The 16,153-nt window shown below is 38.6% G+C and overlaps 1 protein-coding gene across 4 annotated transcripts in view; it reads right to left on the bottom strand.

Annotated features, from left to right (window-relative positions):
* The window catches only part of LOC131928771 (synaptotagmin-7), a 96,965-nt gene that overhangs the window by 28,602 nt on the left and 52,210 nt on the right, over positions 1-16,153 (bottom strand). For 2 of the 4 annotated variants that reach the window (XM_059284891.1, XM_059284895.1), the window contains exon 2: positions 1,111-1,495. In XM_059284891.1, coding sequence (XP_059140874.1) covers positions 1,111-1,495 — 385 coding nt within the window. Of the gene's footprint in view, positions 1-1,110; positions 1,496-6,064; positions 6,190-12,884; positions 13,158-16,153 lie in introns of those variants that run through there. The other 2 variants (XM_059284893.1, XM_059284894.1) reach the window with 2 other exon arrangements.

The following is a 16,153-nucleotide window of genomic DNA, read 5'->3' as shown; positions in this document are numbered from 1 at the left end:
CAGCTTTTAAGTATACGCAATAATATAGCATATGCCTCCATTCTTATTTCTTGTATTTATTGACTTTTAAACTGTGCAGTGTTGGAAAAGCAATTACAGCTCCCTTTTAATAAAATATATTATGTAATGAAAACATCTTGTACCAACTGCCGGGCAATATAACAAAGTTATATTTTTTTTAGAGACCAACGCGACATATTATTAAACAAACCTAGATCCCCCCACCCCATCCTAGCACACAAAGCTATGAACTATAATTAGTTTGTTGTGAACATTTTTTAATAGCAGTTGCTAGTGTTATTAGCATAGCTATGCACGAAATATTTTTAAAAAATCTACTCACACTCACAGTTTCTGCAAGTGTTTTGGAAAATGGCTATTAAACAGGAAACAAATAGACAACACTTAAAATATACACGAATAAATAATAACCTGTTATATAACACGGATCATGACCCTTCCTCATCCCTACCTGAAAAAACCTTAGTATAACAAAATGGTAAATCACTACCCCACGTATATTAAAAAAATATATACACGACCCCATAAGATGGTGGATCTCTTACCCCAACAACGAAATGTGTATGTATGCATGTATGTGTGCGGGCACATTCGGGGGACGGGAGAGGGGGTCAGCTAGGGCCTAATATAAACTAAAAACAAATTACAGGCTTATATTTTTTTCAGTTTTCTCTTTTACATGCGTAGAGGGTTTAAGTTCATATTTTGTTCATGTTGCATTTGGCAGGGAGTTTAGACCCCCCCCCCCCCGTCACCAAATAACCAAACTTAGCCATACCAACGATAACGTTTGTTAAAAATGTATAAAAACAACATTACAAGATCAGTATTTCTTCCAGACTTTTTTCTCTAGGTGGGGGAGACGACTTGATATTTTTTTTGGGGTATGGGGGGGGGGGGGGGGGGTGGGGACGGGACTATTTTTCCGGGGGGGGGGGGGGGCTGGTAAAAAAATATATTTTCTATATAAATTTCCATTTCGTTCGGGGAGAGGGTGGGTTGCGGTAGGCTTTCTTCTCTCCCCCCCCCCCTCCGAAGAGATACCTGGAAGAAACCACTGTACAAGATTACGGACAATGTGTGTCTTACCTTCAAAGAGAAAACACTCGTTCCAATGCGGGTTCAAATTTTTTTTCTTGACCTTGGTCAAAAGTTTGTGTTTTTTATCGGGGAGGAGCATGATTTTCACGTACGGGTCGCTGGTCCCCGTCACGTCTTTGGCCGGGAGGTCCTTGGCCTTCACTATCCTCAGGGTCAAGGTCAATGATTGAAAATCGTAAATGAGGCCCAGCTGGAGGCTGCCCAGCTTGTAATCCACCCCCTCGACGTAGGGCCCCTGTGCCCCCCGCTCCACCACCTCCGCCTCGTCCATGAGCATGCTCGCGATGGATTTGACATTCTTCCAGACGCTGGACTCCCCCTCGCCCCTGTCCTCCTCCGAGGCTGACCGGCTCTGGCTGTTAAGGCTTGCTCCCTGGAACAGAGGAAGTTTTGAGGTTAGCGTTTGGGATTTTTTTATTTATATCATTGGGTTTGTTTTAATACAGTCATCGTTTTATTGGTAAAGTCATTGTTTTTTGTTAAAGGTTATGTTTTTATTGTGGTAAACTCATAGTTAGTTTTGGCTTAGTATCACCGTTTTGGTATGTGGTAAAGTCATTTTTGTTTTTGTTAATGTGTTTTGTTATGTGCTAAAAGTCAGTTTTGTTTGGTTCATGTCAGTGTTTTGGCATATGGTAAAGTCATAGTTTTTTTTGTTTAATATCAGTGTATTTTATAATGTCATGTTTTTTTTTTTAAATGTCTTTGATTAACATCAATGTCTTTTTTAACATTTTTTTGTCGTTATTTTTTATTAATGTCATTTTTAAAATTTAAATGTTAATGCTTTTTTTGGGTCAATAGTTAGGTTTTTTCTTTCGTTTTTTGTTTTTTTTTTATTTTTGTTTTCATTGTATTTTATTTTTGCAACAAGATCATAGCTGATTCATGTTTTTACAAAATACTGTACCAATTTGTTGTGGAGAAAATTAATTAGAAAAGTGAACTCCCATAGCTGAAAGTATATGTGTGTTTTTGCCTCCATGTGTGTGTGTGTGTGTGTGTGTGTGCCTGTAAAGTGTGTGCACGTGTAGTATGTGTGTGCTTGTGTTTGGAAAGCGAGTAGGAAATGATATCAGAGATAGAAAAATCCTCTTTGTTGTCGCACCGTAAAGACCATAATACGACTACATTTAAATCTATTTCAATAAGTTAAACGTCTGAAATTGAGTTGTGTTTAAGTGAAGTTAAAAACACACTAACACTTTCATGTTCTTTTTTACTTTACATTGATCAACAAAAAGTTACAGTAGGTAAAAAAAACAACAACACAGAAAACAACACATTATGTACAAAAAACATAAACAACAAAACACAAAAACAAAGAAACAAACGAAAAAAACAACAACACAACAACAACAGCAACAAAAAAAACGATATTAAAAACCCAACCCAATTTTGGCTTTGTCCAGTCCAATCTGGCCAAACTATTTACATAAAACGTGGCCACCGGCTGACCAAGCCCACCAATCCCTCTCTAAGCCACAGCAGATCAACGTTCGGACAGCTCAGGGATCAGAAATATTGATCAGCATCGACTGGACACTGGTAATTCAATCAAGTCTGATTTAAGGCAGGCCCTGGACAATGGCTGCTCATACGTCCCATTTATATTGGAAAAAATTAGTTGTCAGACATTGTCTTAGGGTAATCCAACCGTTATATTTTTAAATAAAATCACATTTTCATCGGCTAAAACAAATCAACTTTGTTACAAAAATATACATACTTGAATATTCACTATATATATATATATATATATATATATATATATATATATATATATATATATATATATATATATATATATATATATATATACACGTACGTACATGAATGTTTATATACATGTGTGTGTGTCCATATATACATACAAATGTACACAAATATATATGTATGTGTATGTGCATGTATGTTTTCTTACATAATTATTGCGCTTTCAATGTGTTGATTGTAGTGTGAGAGATCTGAATAGACTGGACCCTATAGGGCTGGTAAGTAGGTCACCAACCAGTTCTATGGCTCATGCAGGTTTTATTGAGCCGTAGAACTGGTTGGTGACTTAGTTACCAGCCCTATATCTGGTTCAAGTGTTACTACAAAATGGCTACGAAGTGTTAAAATAGATTGGTCTCTGTTGTAGGTCGAAGTTTTACAATGGACTGACCACTATACTAACTGTTTAAACAAAAGAGCAGTCTGAGAAAATGTTGCCTCTTCTAAACCCAGGAGCTGTTAGCATGGACGAAGCTACTTTATTACATTAGAACTGTGTTATCCCATGGGATACCAAACACATAGGAAATCAACGAAATACTTCAGAGAGCTAGACAGTGCTGAACACACTATCCCTTTATATGCAAAGGTCACTGAAACAGGTGAACTCTACTTCACTTACTCCATGGACGATCAGGTTCGAAAAGGGACTTTTTAGTCAGGGTTAGGGTTTAAAAAATGTCAGGGTTTAAAAATGCATAAAGCAACCACACAATCATAACAAGACGGACCACGTTGACTAGACAAGAATGTTGACTCGAAACGTCAATGTTTTAAATTAAATGTACTGAGGTTTGTAAAACTCAAAAAGGCATTTAAAATTTTTTTTTTACTAAAGCGAGTTTAAAAAAAAACAACCTCTTTTACTTCTAAACATAACACTTAAATCCGCCACGTAAAACTATGACACTAATGACAGCTGATTTTTATATAAAAAACAATTAAATTTAAAATCAACAGAAGTTCGACACTGAAAAAAAAAAAAAAACCTAAAATTTCAATTTACCAAAATATTATGTCAACTGATTAAAAAAAAAAAGAATTTCTCTCTGATTCGCATTCAATCTGGTTTTAAAATTGTAATAGTTTCGATTGGTTGCGTCGGTCACGTGTCAAGATGGCCGCTTGGAGAGGCTGAAGTTCAGAAAGCAAGAGGCTTGCCCCGGAGGATCATACAAAATTGATGGGATAAAGAATACTTTGAAGGAGGAGAGTTCCTTTGTAGTGAGTGAGATTGAGGCACTCTGTTCAAGCCGTGGACCGGTTAGGTCAGGCTGGGCTAAAACTATTAGCTGGGGGTATTGGTCTAATGCTATAATGGGAGGGAAGTGTGGGGGGGTGGGTGGGGAGGGTGTGTGTGTGTGGGGGGGGGGCGGGGGTGATATTCGTGACCTCAATTACAACGGGAATTCACGCGTACAGATTTAGTCAACACGACTTTTATCACACATGGCTGGAGTCATCGGAGTCATAGTTGAGTCATCGGTGAGTCAGACTAGATTTATACATGTGATATGTAAAAAATGGCACAAGAGTTTTTAAAATAAAGATCTAGCAGTACACAGGGCAGATGAAGTTGAGTTGATACTTTTCTATGACATGGGTATATGTAGGTTTATTATGTGGCCAAAGTTATGCACATACGCTTTTCTTATTGCGAAACCAAATTAAGCCCGGTACCTATTAAAGCTGGGTGGACTCACCATACGGGTAACGAATTCTCAACTTTTAGTTAGCTAATCGCGAGCTAAACCAAATCGTTCGTTTTAGTTGGTTGAAATTTCTAGGAATAATTTAATAAACAAATCATGGAATAATATAGTACAGTATAAATAAACGGAATAACAGTATTAGTGGTTATTCTAACATAAACACAATAATAATAATAATATACAGACACATTATTTCCTTCATAGCAAGGCGAATCCCAAGAGAATTTGGCTGTAATTACTGCCCTTTTTCGTAACCCAAGCAGAATTATCGAACTTGGTTGGACATTCCAGATACAAATAAACACTTTCGATATCGAAAATTAGTTTAATTCAAACACAATCTCATTTAAAAAAAAATCATTATTTGTATTTTTTAACAAAAATACCGTCGACTTATTCTCTATACTATTATTGATTGATTTTGTTGAGAATTAGGTTATCGATTGGTTATTATGTACTTTAGCTATGGGTAGCGTTTGAATACTAGAACGACCAAGAGGGTATGTTTGTTGTTGTTTTACTGTGATGGATGAGTGCCGAGAATTGGCCAGATAATTGATCAAGAAAACAGACCAACTCGCCACAAACAGAATTATTTCTTTCCTGTCTTAAAGACGAATTTGACATAAGAGATTTTGCCGGATTGATGGAGTATTTGCCGGTTTGTCGTAACGTTTGCCAGTGTTATACAGCATTTGCTGGTTGATGGTATATTTTATGAAATTAATGAAATATTTAGTTTTGTGGAATCCTTGCCGGCTTGGGTGAAATTTTGGCTGATATATTTAGTTGGTTTAACTGAATGCATGCAGGTTTAATATTTAATTATATTTCTACACGTCAACGAAGACGGCTACTAAACTCTAGACATGTTTTTACATTTTTTTCTAAAAATACAACGGTATACAAAATAGTGAGGCGTTTACTCAGTTCAATACTATCCTAGCCATTCTCTAACCTTAAACGACTCATGTTTAGCCTCTGCTAGAATTTGAAGTTATATTTCTAGTCCTAGCCCTATCTTTTAACTCTATCTCTAATCCCAACCCTATCCTTATTTCTAGCTTAAGCCCTACCCAAGCACTAGCCCTGGCCCTTATCCTTGCTCTAACATTAACTGTAGCCCTGGGCCTACCTCTAACCACGATCTTAACCCTAAAGCCAGTTCTAACATTAGCCCTAACTCTAATCTTAACCCTACCCCTACCACCATCTCTGTCTCTAGGTCCAATCTCGCAGCAAATGAAAAACACAAATAAAACGCGTGCAAAGCCTGCAGTATGAGGAGATTACATACACTAATCCGAGATTAAGATTAGTGACCACCGAAAGTGAGAACAAAACGCCCCATCCAGTGGATTTAATCTGCAACAAAACTTTGTCGTCTTAAGCCCGGATATAAACAGCACACGAACTCGCGTGAAAAAACGTGAACACATAAAAACCAAACTCACATCGTGAGTCGTTCGCTCCGTTGTATGGCTGCTCATGCACGTGTAATTTGAGTTCACTCGCACGTGATAAATCTAATAACACGTTTGGAACAAGAATAAGATAAAAAAAAAATCCATCCTTAATCGATATTTTTCGAAATGATATGACTCCCTCCTTATATCGAATATTCCCTACACATTACAATCCCTATCTACAAATCTCCTTTTCACCCCTACACCTCCTTTATACTTTACTGTTTAAAAAATGCGTAATCTCATATCCCCCCCCTCCTTCCACATTTTCTATATTACACGGTGTATTTATTGAATCAATAGAATAAAATATCAGATCGTATTCTACATAATCAAGCAATCCGTGATCGAGATTCTCATTACACGCTTACAAGAGCTGTAGATCTGTCAATTTATTTTTCTATACATCAGCTGTTCGTTTATCGATTACATTCAGTCCAGATACAGATGTTCGAGTACTTTGTACTTTATAAAGATGTTTGTGTTAAAGTGGGGAGCGTTACTAAGTGTTTATATGTAAATTGTTTTCTAGCCTCGGGACTAGGGATACTTGTGTTAGAAGAACGAGAATCACAATATTAACGTAACTATTTGACAGAAATGTAGTAGCTTTAATGCAGCGTTGGATTCATTACAAATTAATTACAAATTAATAACGCATTTTAGCCCAAGTTTTCATGATAGTAAATTATGTTTAATCTAATTATGTATTTATATCCACTACAATTAAGACGCAATAGCACGTGGAGAAAAAAATAAAAATAAAAACTTAATATGTTTTATTGATTTGAATGTCAGTTGCCTATAAAGATTAAAAAACAAAAATCCATTTCGTAATGGGTTCTCAACTCTGTTTTGTATGTCTTCTCTTTAGTTTGTTAATTTGGTTTGCGATTATAGTTTATATTTGTTTTGTAATGACAAGCATTTTGTTTATACTATATTAGGGGAATCGTTGTATTTTTTTGTGAACCGCTGTTTTGTGTTTCTTGAATGTAAATGTATGCCATTACAACATGCTGTTTACATGTAGTGGCTGTAGGGGGGTGGGGGCGCTCAGGGGCTGGGGGTGGGGCATCTGGGAGTGATAAGGGAAGGGAGATGAGGCAGAGCAAGGGCCGTCCATATCAACAATGGCCGTCCACAACAACAATAACCGTCCACATCAACAATGGCCGTCCACATCAGCAATGGCCGTCCATATCAACAAGAGGCGTCCACACCAACAAGAGCCGTCCAAAATAAAAATGACCGTCCACGCCAACAATGACCGTCCACGACGATATATTTACAATTATTATTTTGTAGGCCCGAAGAGGATTATTAAAACCCGAACCCTAAAAAACGGTATGATGTGTAGAGAAGGGGAGAGATGGTGAGGGGCTATAAATTACGTCAAGCAATATCGGACATATTAAAAAAAAAAAACAGCAACCTCTTCTCTCATACTTCATCATAAAATAACGCCCTCCCTCCCCCAACTCCATATTACGTCGTGTAATTTTTTAAATCTAACCCCCCCTCTACCCCCAAAGAAAATGAAACTTTCGTTTAAGGAAAGAAGTTTTAAAGATTAATTACGTTTTAAGTTCCCTACACAGTCGCACACAACAATCTAAAGCATTTAATCAAAACAAGGGGAGATAATATTTGTAGCGAGGATGGTCGTTCGTGCTTGTAGCTCATACGATGTAGCAAGACATGAAACACCCGAAATGTGACGGAAACAATACCGCTATGGGAATGTTATGCACAGATTATTATATAGTTTTATATAATTTTTTTATAACAATCATAGGGACAACAGTGAAACATAGTGTCAAGTTAGTTTCTGCCTATATTGCTGTTAGGATGAGGGTTAGAATTTGGGTTAAGGATATATAAATAACGGGTAAGGTTCAAGTCTAAGGTTGGGTCAGTGATTTGGGTTAGGGTAGGGATGTTTCAATACGTCGACACTGGCGATACAACCGCAGCTTTATTCGCTTATTGCGATAAACAGGGTGATATAAGAATGACGAAGCGAACATTGTGTAGATCCTTTTCTAGATGGGATGGCGTGGTCAAGCAGTAGAGCGCACGACTACTAACCTCGAAAGTCCTCACCATCTCCCGGCTCTGATGGGTATTTGACTTGAATCAGTGACAGTAAAGTCGGCTGGGCATAGCGCTGATCGCACTTTCTATTCAGAGAAAACGGATGGACTCTACTCCACACTTTAAAAAAAGTATACCTCCAACGTATATTTTTGTTTCGTTGTTCTTGACAAAACGAGCATCAAAGAACACATCGATACTTCAAGTCTCACCCCCCCTCCCCAACCCAGAATTCATTGCCGAAAGTAGGCCTGACGGAAGAATTCCGACGCCCAAACTCAATTATTCAACCTCGCGAGGGGGATCTGGGAAAAGTGGATTTCAGAAAGAGGCTGTGTTAAATTAACTGTGCGAGCACGCGCAAGGGTCACGGGATCTAAAAGTTTTTTTAGCCGACACAAAATAAAATGCAGCCTTAATTAAGCAGGAATAGCCACACGCGCAAAACCGGCATGCCGGTACTAATCGTCTGATGCAACCGGCACAATTGGAGCCGGGGGTTATAAAAATTAAATTTTAATTTAATCCCATCCACGTTTCTTTTAGAGAAAAAAAAAGCAACCGGAAAGCCAGTTGGATCAAGTAGCGTTTCTGTTTTAAGTTTGTGGGGATGTTGAGGTAGGGCTTCATGACACAATAAATAGTTAGTTCCCTTGTTTTTCCAAAACAGTTTAAATGTAAGCACATACACACATATACATACATACACACTACAAGTACATATACACACAATACATAAGGCGTTGTGATGGCCAAAAACACACTGGAAATTATGATGGCCACACATCCATTCCCCCCCCCCCCCCACACACACACACACAAACATTCAATGTCCGACGAAACATTTCACACTGGTAGCCAATAAAGTTTTCTCTACGATTCACAAATAACTATTCATTAACATGTGCCCAAATAAATGTGTCCTTATGGTATCCAAATAAATGTGTCACTATGATATAAAAAAAACAAATTGACATTGTAGTGGTCACTCGGTCCTGGCTTTCAATGACACAACAGGTGACCCAGACCCCAGTCTCCACGGTGTGAGCAAGTGACCCTGTATAGGTGACCCAGTCTCCACGGTGTGAGCAAGTGACCCTGTATAGGTGACCCAGACCCCAGTCTCCACCTGTATAGGTGACCCAGACCCCAGTCTCCACGGTGTGAGCAAGTGACCCTGTATAGGTGACCCAGACCCCAGTCTACACGGTGTGAGCAAATGACCCTGTATAGGTGACCCAGACCCCAGTCTCCACCTGTATAGGTGACCCAGACCCCAGTCTACACGGTGTGAGCAAGTGACCCTGTATAGGTGACCCAGACCCCAGTCTCCACCTGTATAGGTGACCCAGACCCCAGTCTCCACGGTGTGAGCAAGTGACCCTGTATAGGTGACCCAGACCCCAGTCTCCACGGTGTGAGCAAGTGACCCTGTATAGGTGACCCAGACTCCAGTCTCCACCTGTATAGGTGACCCAGACCCCAGTCTCCACGGTGTGAGCAAGTGACCCTGTATAGGTGACCCAGACCCCAGTCTACACGGTGTGAGCAAGTGACCCTGTATAGGTGACCCAGACCCCAGTCTCCACCTGTATAGGTGACCCAGACCCCAGTCTACACGGTGTCAGCAAGTGACCCTGTATAGGTGACCCAGACCCCAGTCTACACGGTGTCAGCAAGTGACCTTTAATTCAAATCCCAAAACCTGGCTCTAACCAAGCACCCAAACCAAACCTTAACGTTATATAGAAAAAATATATTTTCATCTGGACGATGCATAAATATGCGTGTGTATGGATGATTAGAACATGTAAATCTATATCAAGAAACTGTGGAGCTTAACTTTCCTATTTGGTTATTGGATTAGCCTCTCTCGTGTCTGTAGATAGGGGCCTACACATCTAGCTAAACACATTTTTGATGAATGTTTTACATGTCATAAATTATATTTTATTCTGCTTACGAATTACTTAATTCAATTATGTGATATTTTTTTTTATTCTGAGAAAACATGGAGAATTTTAAGGTTAGGACGAAAAACAAATCCGTCTTGTAAAACTGCGTATTTTATACAGGGAACGAACTTTACCTATCACCGGCATGTTTTACATATTTGATAATACCCCGGATATTTTTTGTTAGGACTAAATTTCACCCTGTTACCGGTGTATAGCTTAAAACCACAACTGATAAAACATGAGATTTTATACTAGGAACAAGCTTTATCTATCACCGGTACATTGTGCTTTACGTATCTGAATAAACCCCGGATATTACATAGAGCTCGGATATTTTATATTGGGAGCAAACTTCACCCTATCACCGGTGGCTTGTTTATCTCCTCAACACAGAAGCTGGACACAAACTGGACTGCTCGCGCTTGTGCACGCGCTCCAGCGCGCTAATCAAATTTAGCCAAGAACATTAACGCCTCAGCCTAATGCCTGGTTTAAGCAAGCGTTTCTCTCCCCTTATGAATATTTTATTGCTGTCGAGCTTAAGAAAGGGGACACAATTATTTTACAATTAGGCCTTGCTTTAGTTGTGTCGTTTTTTTTTTTTTTTTTTTTTTTTTTTTTTTAGAAACATTGAATGATCAATTAAAATTTATGGAAAGTTAAAATGTTTTTTTTTTACTTAACCAATCTATTTACTTTCTTTACTACAAATTTAAAGAATATTTCTTAATTGACACTACATTGTTTCAAATGTCGGTGTAGCTTAAAGTTGGTGAAATGATTATTTTAACAAGGATAAAGTGTCTCTCTTTGTCTTAATCCTTACCCCTAAAAATATAATCGAAAATATTCCTAGTGAGTAGACTTCATAGCTTCAACCCCTCAACTGATCCATGCACCCCCCTCCCAACACCAGCCCTAGAACTGACATTAGCTCCATGCTACACTACCTTATCCATATCTCTAACCAGTGATATAATATTTCATTATTGGGGTGCTGCTAAGTAAATCGAAAGATTTCAATACAATGAGAAATGTAGGACTACAGGCCGTTCTATTCTCACGAATGTAGGACTACGGGCCGTTCTATTCTCACGAATGTAGGACTACAGGCCGTTCTATTCTCACGAATGTAGGACTACAGGCCGTTCTATTATCACGAATGTAGGACTACAGACCGTTCTATTCTCACGAATGTAGGACTACAGGCCGTTCTATTATCACGAATGTAGGACTACGGGCCGTTCTATTAACACGAATGTAGGACTACGGGCCGTTCTATTAACACGAATGTAGGACTACAGACCGTTCTATTAACACGAATGTGGGACTACAGGCCGTTCTATTATCACGAATGTAGGACTACGGGCCGTTCTATTATCACGAATGTAGGACTACGGGCCGTTCTATTAACACGAATGTAGGACTACGGGCCGTTCTATTAACACGAATGTAGGACTACAGACCGTTCTATTCTCACGAATGTAGGACTACAGGCCGTTCTATTATCACGAATGTAGGACTACGGGCCGTTCTATTAACACGAATGTAGGACTACGGGCCGTTCTATTATCACGAATGTAGGACTACGGGCCGTTCTATTATCACGAATGTAGGACTACGGGCCGTTCTATTATCACGAATGTAGGACTACGGGCCGTTCTATTAACACGAATGTAGGACTACAGACCGTTCTATTCTCACGAATGTAGGACTACGGGCCGTTCTATTATCACGAATGTAGGACTACGGGCCGTTCTATTAACACGAATGTAGGACTACGGGCCGTTCTATTAACACGAATGTAGGACTACAGACCGTTCTATTCTCACGAATGTAGGACTACAGGCCGTTCTATTATCACGAATGTAGGACTACGGGCCGTTCTATTATCACGAATGTAGGACTACAGGCCGTTCTATTATCACGAATGTAGGACTACAGGCCGTTCTATTATCACGAATGTAGGACTACGGGCCGTTCTATTAACACGAATGTAGGACTACAGGCCGTTCTATTAACACGAATGTAGGACTACAGGCCGTTCTATTATCACGAATGTGGCTGAGACATGTGACCCGGAAGTGAACATGCATCCATCTTGGCATTGATTTTTGTGGCTCTGGCCTCAAACACGCCATGGCCCAAAAACATTTTTTAGGAGGCCAAGAACACCACCGGCTCATGAATTCATCTCACTCAAATTATTTATTAACATGATGCAAGGTATGGCGGTTAGTGATCCACCATTTAATGAATGATATTAGCTATACACATTTGTAGTTTATACGAGTTTCATAACCAAGAACGTAATGTATGAGTTAGAATTATCAGCTACTGACGCCACTGAATACATTATAAGACTAAAACCAATAAAATCTTATCTTTATTAAAACCCTTTAAGCAATTACAAAGTATTTTTATCAATAGCAGGTGGTAATGTAAGAATCCCATGAATTTATCTATCACAAGGGTGTACTTGTCACGAGTTGAGGGGGGGGGGGGGGGTCGGATGTTTAAATAAAACGTTATAGTTATTGCCACTCCTCCTTCGCACAACATGGCCACCAAAATAGAATTATCTGGAGTTCTCTCAAAACGGAATTCATTCCTTGTTCAAAAATGTTATCTTTATTATTGAATTGTATTATACTAGGACTGAAAAGAAATATATAAAAAATATAACAAAGGTCATTGTGACCTGACCTTGACCCAGCACAAACTAAAACAAAACAAAAAACAAAACAACTTACTCCTGCGGCTCCCAGCTCCCCGTTGGACTCATGTTTCTCCGGCGACGGCTCATCCTCAAAGAACGGCCCGAGCGGCACCGAACCGAACCCTTGCAGAAATTTCTTCATAATAGTCCTTTCTATGGGGCTTTTGGCAGGTAGTCGCATACATACTAGCCGGTATACTCTCGCTCCTGCGCGCCCTCAACTTCAGCTACTGCTGACTGTCGGTGTGTTTCCGTGTGCCACAACGGAAATTTCCCATTTTATAAATAGAGAATAACACGTAATCCACCTAAGAAATCAACTTTTTTTCGCAGTTTTTTTATGATAATGATGAGTATAGAAAAAATAAGAACTTGTGTCACACAATGCGGGTTAGATGTGAGGTCAAAAGACAGAACATCAGATGATGGCACCCGGTCAAGCGGAACTTGAACTGGTCACTTTGTTTATATTGATATTGAATCACCACACACACATAAACTCTGAACAATTTTAATTAAATTTTCTAAGTTATTATTTTTTTAAAGCTGAAGTCTAAATGCAACAAGTAAAACCAGAAATTATATATATATATATATATATATATATATATATATATATATATATATATATATATATATATATATATATATATATATATATATATATATATATATATATATATTGTATATATAAGTTAAAGACATCAAGACGAAGCCACATATTCCCCAGATAATAATTGCTCCACCACTAAAGACTAAAGCCAACACGACCTTACACATTCAGTTTTGATTTAACCTTTGAAGTAAACTGAAGCCCATCAACAAGGGCGGGCAGCGTACGACAGGCGGATACATTATTAATACTTTTCGACCCGCGCATTGCTTGTGTTTCCCCCCCGCCCCCCATATCTCCCCACCCCCTGGTTGAATAAAACACATGGTGAAATCTATAAATTGATCAAAACTGTTTTTTGTCATACTCGTGTGACAAAAGAAAAATGACAAACGCGCCAAGCAGAACGACCCGAGATCGATATTGACTCACGGGTGATTAGTCGCGAGAATAAAAGGTACTCACCCCGGCTTGTGTTGTAAATGTAATTCAACTGCCCTCGCACGTGAAATGTATATTTAACTCGCTTCTAAAAATAGACGCAGGGAGATAACTCATTGACTATAGTTAAGACGCAGAGAGCAAATTATTTATAAGACGCGTTAGGGAAAGGTACGGCAATCAGAAAATGAATCGATTGTATGGGGTAGATTTTTATCTAACAAAGTACGAGAAAGCAATTATAGACGACTTCTAAAGATTCAACCGATAGATCAACGATGCTTTACTTAAAACTGATCTCTTATTTAGAAGTAGAATTGAATCAATTTATTTCAGTACGAATATAAATTCCTAGTTCATGTTGCTGTTGTTACACGAAGTCATTCAAGTCGTCACAATTGTTGAAAAGCTAACATAATATAAGTAACTAGCTAATACCCGTGCTTCGCTACGCTGTTAATATGGATATTACCTCAGAACATCGCAATTGGGGTGGATATTCTTTCAGTGTATATATTTATTATCACGGCTTATATTATAGATGAGGAGTTGAAATCATGACATATATACCCTGATAATTAATTGAAACTAGGCTTGAAATAATGACATTAATGTTCTGATAATATAGAGGCTAGACGTAGGGTAAATTAAAAAAAAAACATGAGGTTAATAAATTAATAAGACGGCCGTATATTTAATTTTATAACATTAAAATCCGATGAAAGTGTAGAATTCATAAATAACGACCGTCTATGACAACTACTGATTAATGAACTGGGTAAAGTAAATTTAAGTAGGTGAGATAAAACTATAGTCTATCGTCCAAACTTTTTGTTTTTCTAGTATGGTGAAATACAACACGATCAGCTTTGGTGGTTTAAGTAAGTATAATGTTACAGTAAAGGTGATTTAAAAAAAAAATAAAAAAAAAAAAATACCTTTGGCTTATGGTAAAATATGAGACAGTTTTAGCACCGGTGGTTTATGATAAAAAACTACACAACTGCTACAAAGGTGTTTTTTAAAATGAAATCCGACACAACTGCAGCAAAGGTGGTTTATTATGAAATACGACACAATTGCAGCAAATATGGATTGTTATGAAATATGACACAACCGCAGCAAAGGTGGTTTGTTATGAAATACGACACAACTGCAGCAAAGGTGGTTTATTATGAAATACGACACAATTGCAGCAAATATGGATTGTTATGAAATACGACACAACCGCAGCAAATGTGGTTTGTTATGAAATACGACACAACTGCAGCAAAAGTGGTTTGTTATAAAATACGACACAACTGCAGCAAAAGTGGTTTGTTATGAAATACGACACAACTACAGCAAAAGTGGTTTGTTATAAAATACGACACAACTGCAGCAAAGGTGGTTTATGGTAAAATACAACACAACTGTAACACAGGCGGTTGATGAGATTGAAACAACGCGATTACAGGCGGACGGCCAAGAGGTCCCACGTCCAGTGAAAGCAAAGATCGCCCAATCCAGAGATGAAACGAAGGGACAAAACTCTAACGAGTCCCACGTACACGGGGAGGTAATCGATACATCCACCGCCGCCAGCGCCCCCCTTCCTCCCCTCCTCGCCCTCATTAGGGGAGCAGCAGTCTTTGATCATTGGCAGCACCCCACCCCGCCCCTTTTCATTTGGGACAAAAAATCTTTAGTTGTGCTCACATAAAAGGCATCTTCGCAAGAGAGAAGTGGCGCATTTGACCTAATAGTCCACACAAACTGCTGGTCTTGGATCAGTTAGCCTGGTCAATCTATGGTTAGGTGCTTATGCCGGTCGATTAAGCAGGGGAAGTAGATTCCATGTGATGAAGTGATTGTTCCCTAGAAGATATTATAGTTGCCGATATAATGCCAAGTAGAGTCAACAGTCATCTTAAGGATTTGAACCAAGCATGCCTTTTAAATTCTGGATATTACTTTAGTTCTATCAATCGACCACACAGCACACCTAACCTATATAACCCTGGGTGGAAGTCCGGGTAGAAATACATAGAGCGTTTTTTTATAGACACCGGCAATGTGTTCATGTTTCCTTACTTTAATTACTTACATTACAAAAAATAATTAGATGGACTCTTAGTAGAGTCTGGTTGTTGAGAGCAGACTCCTAAGTTAAAAGAGCAGGTCATGGGAGATAGGTCATGAGGCTAGGTCATGAGAGTCAGGTCATGAGATATTAGGTCATGAGAGTCAGGTCATAAGAGGTCAGGTCA

Source organism: Physella acuta, unplaced genomic scaffold (genome assembly GCF_028476545.2).
Source record: "Physella acuta isolate Inbredline_101_S28 unplaced genomic scaffold, ASM2847654v3 ptg001544l, whole genome shotgun sequence".
NCBI lineage: Eukaryota > Metazoa > Mollusca > Gastropoda > Physidae > Physella > Physella acuta.
The sequence above is the reverse complement of the archived record's forward strand: the minus strand, read 5'-3'. Positions and strand labels throughout refer to the sequence as shown.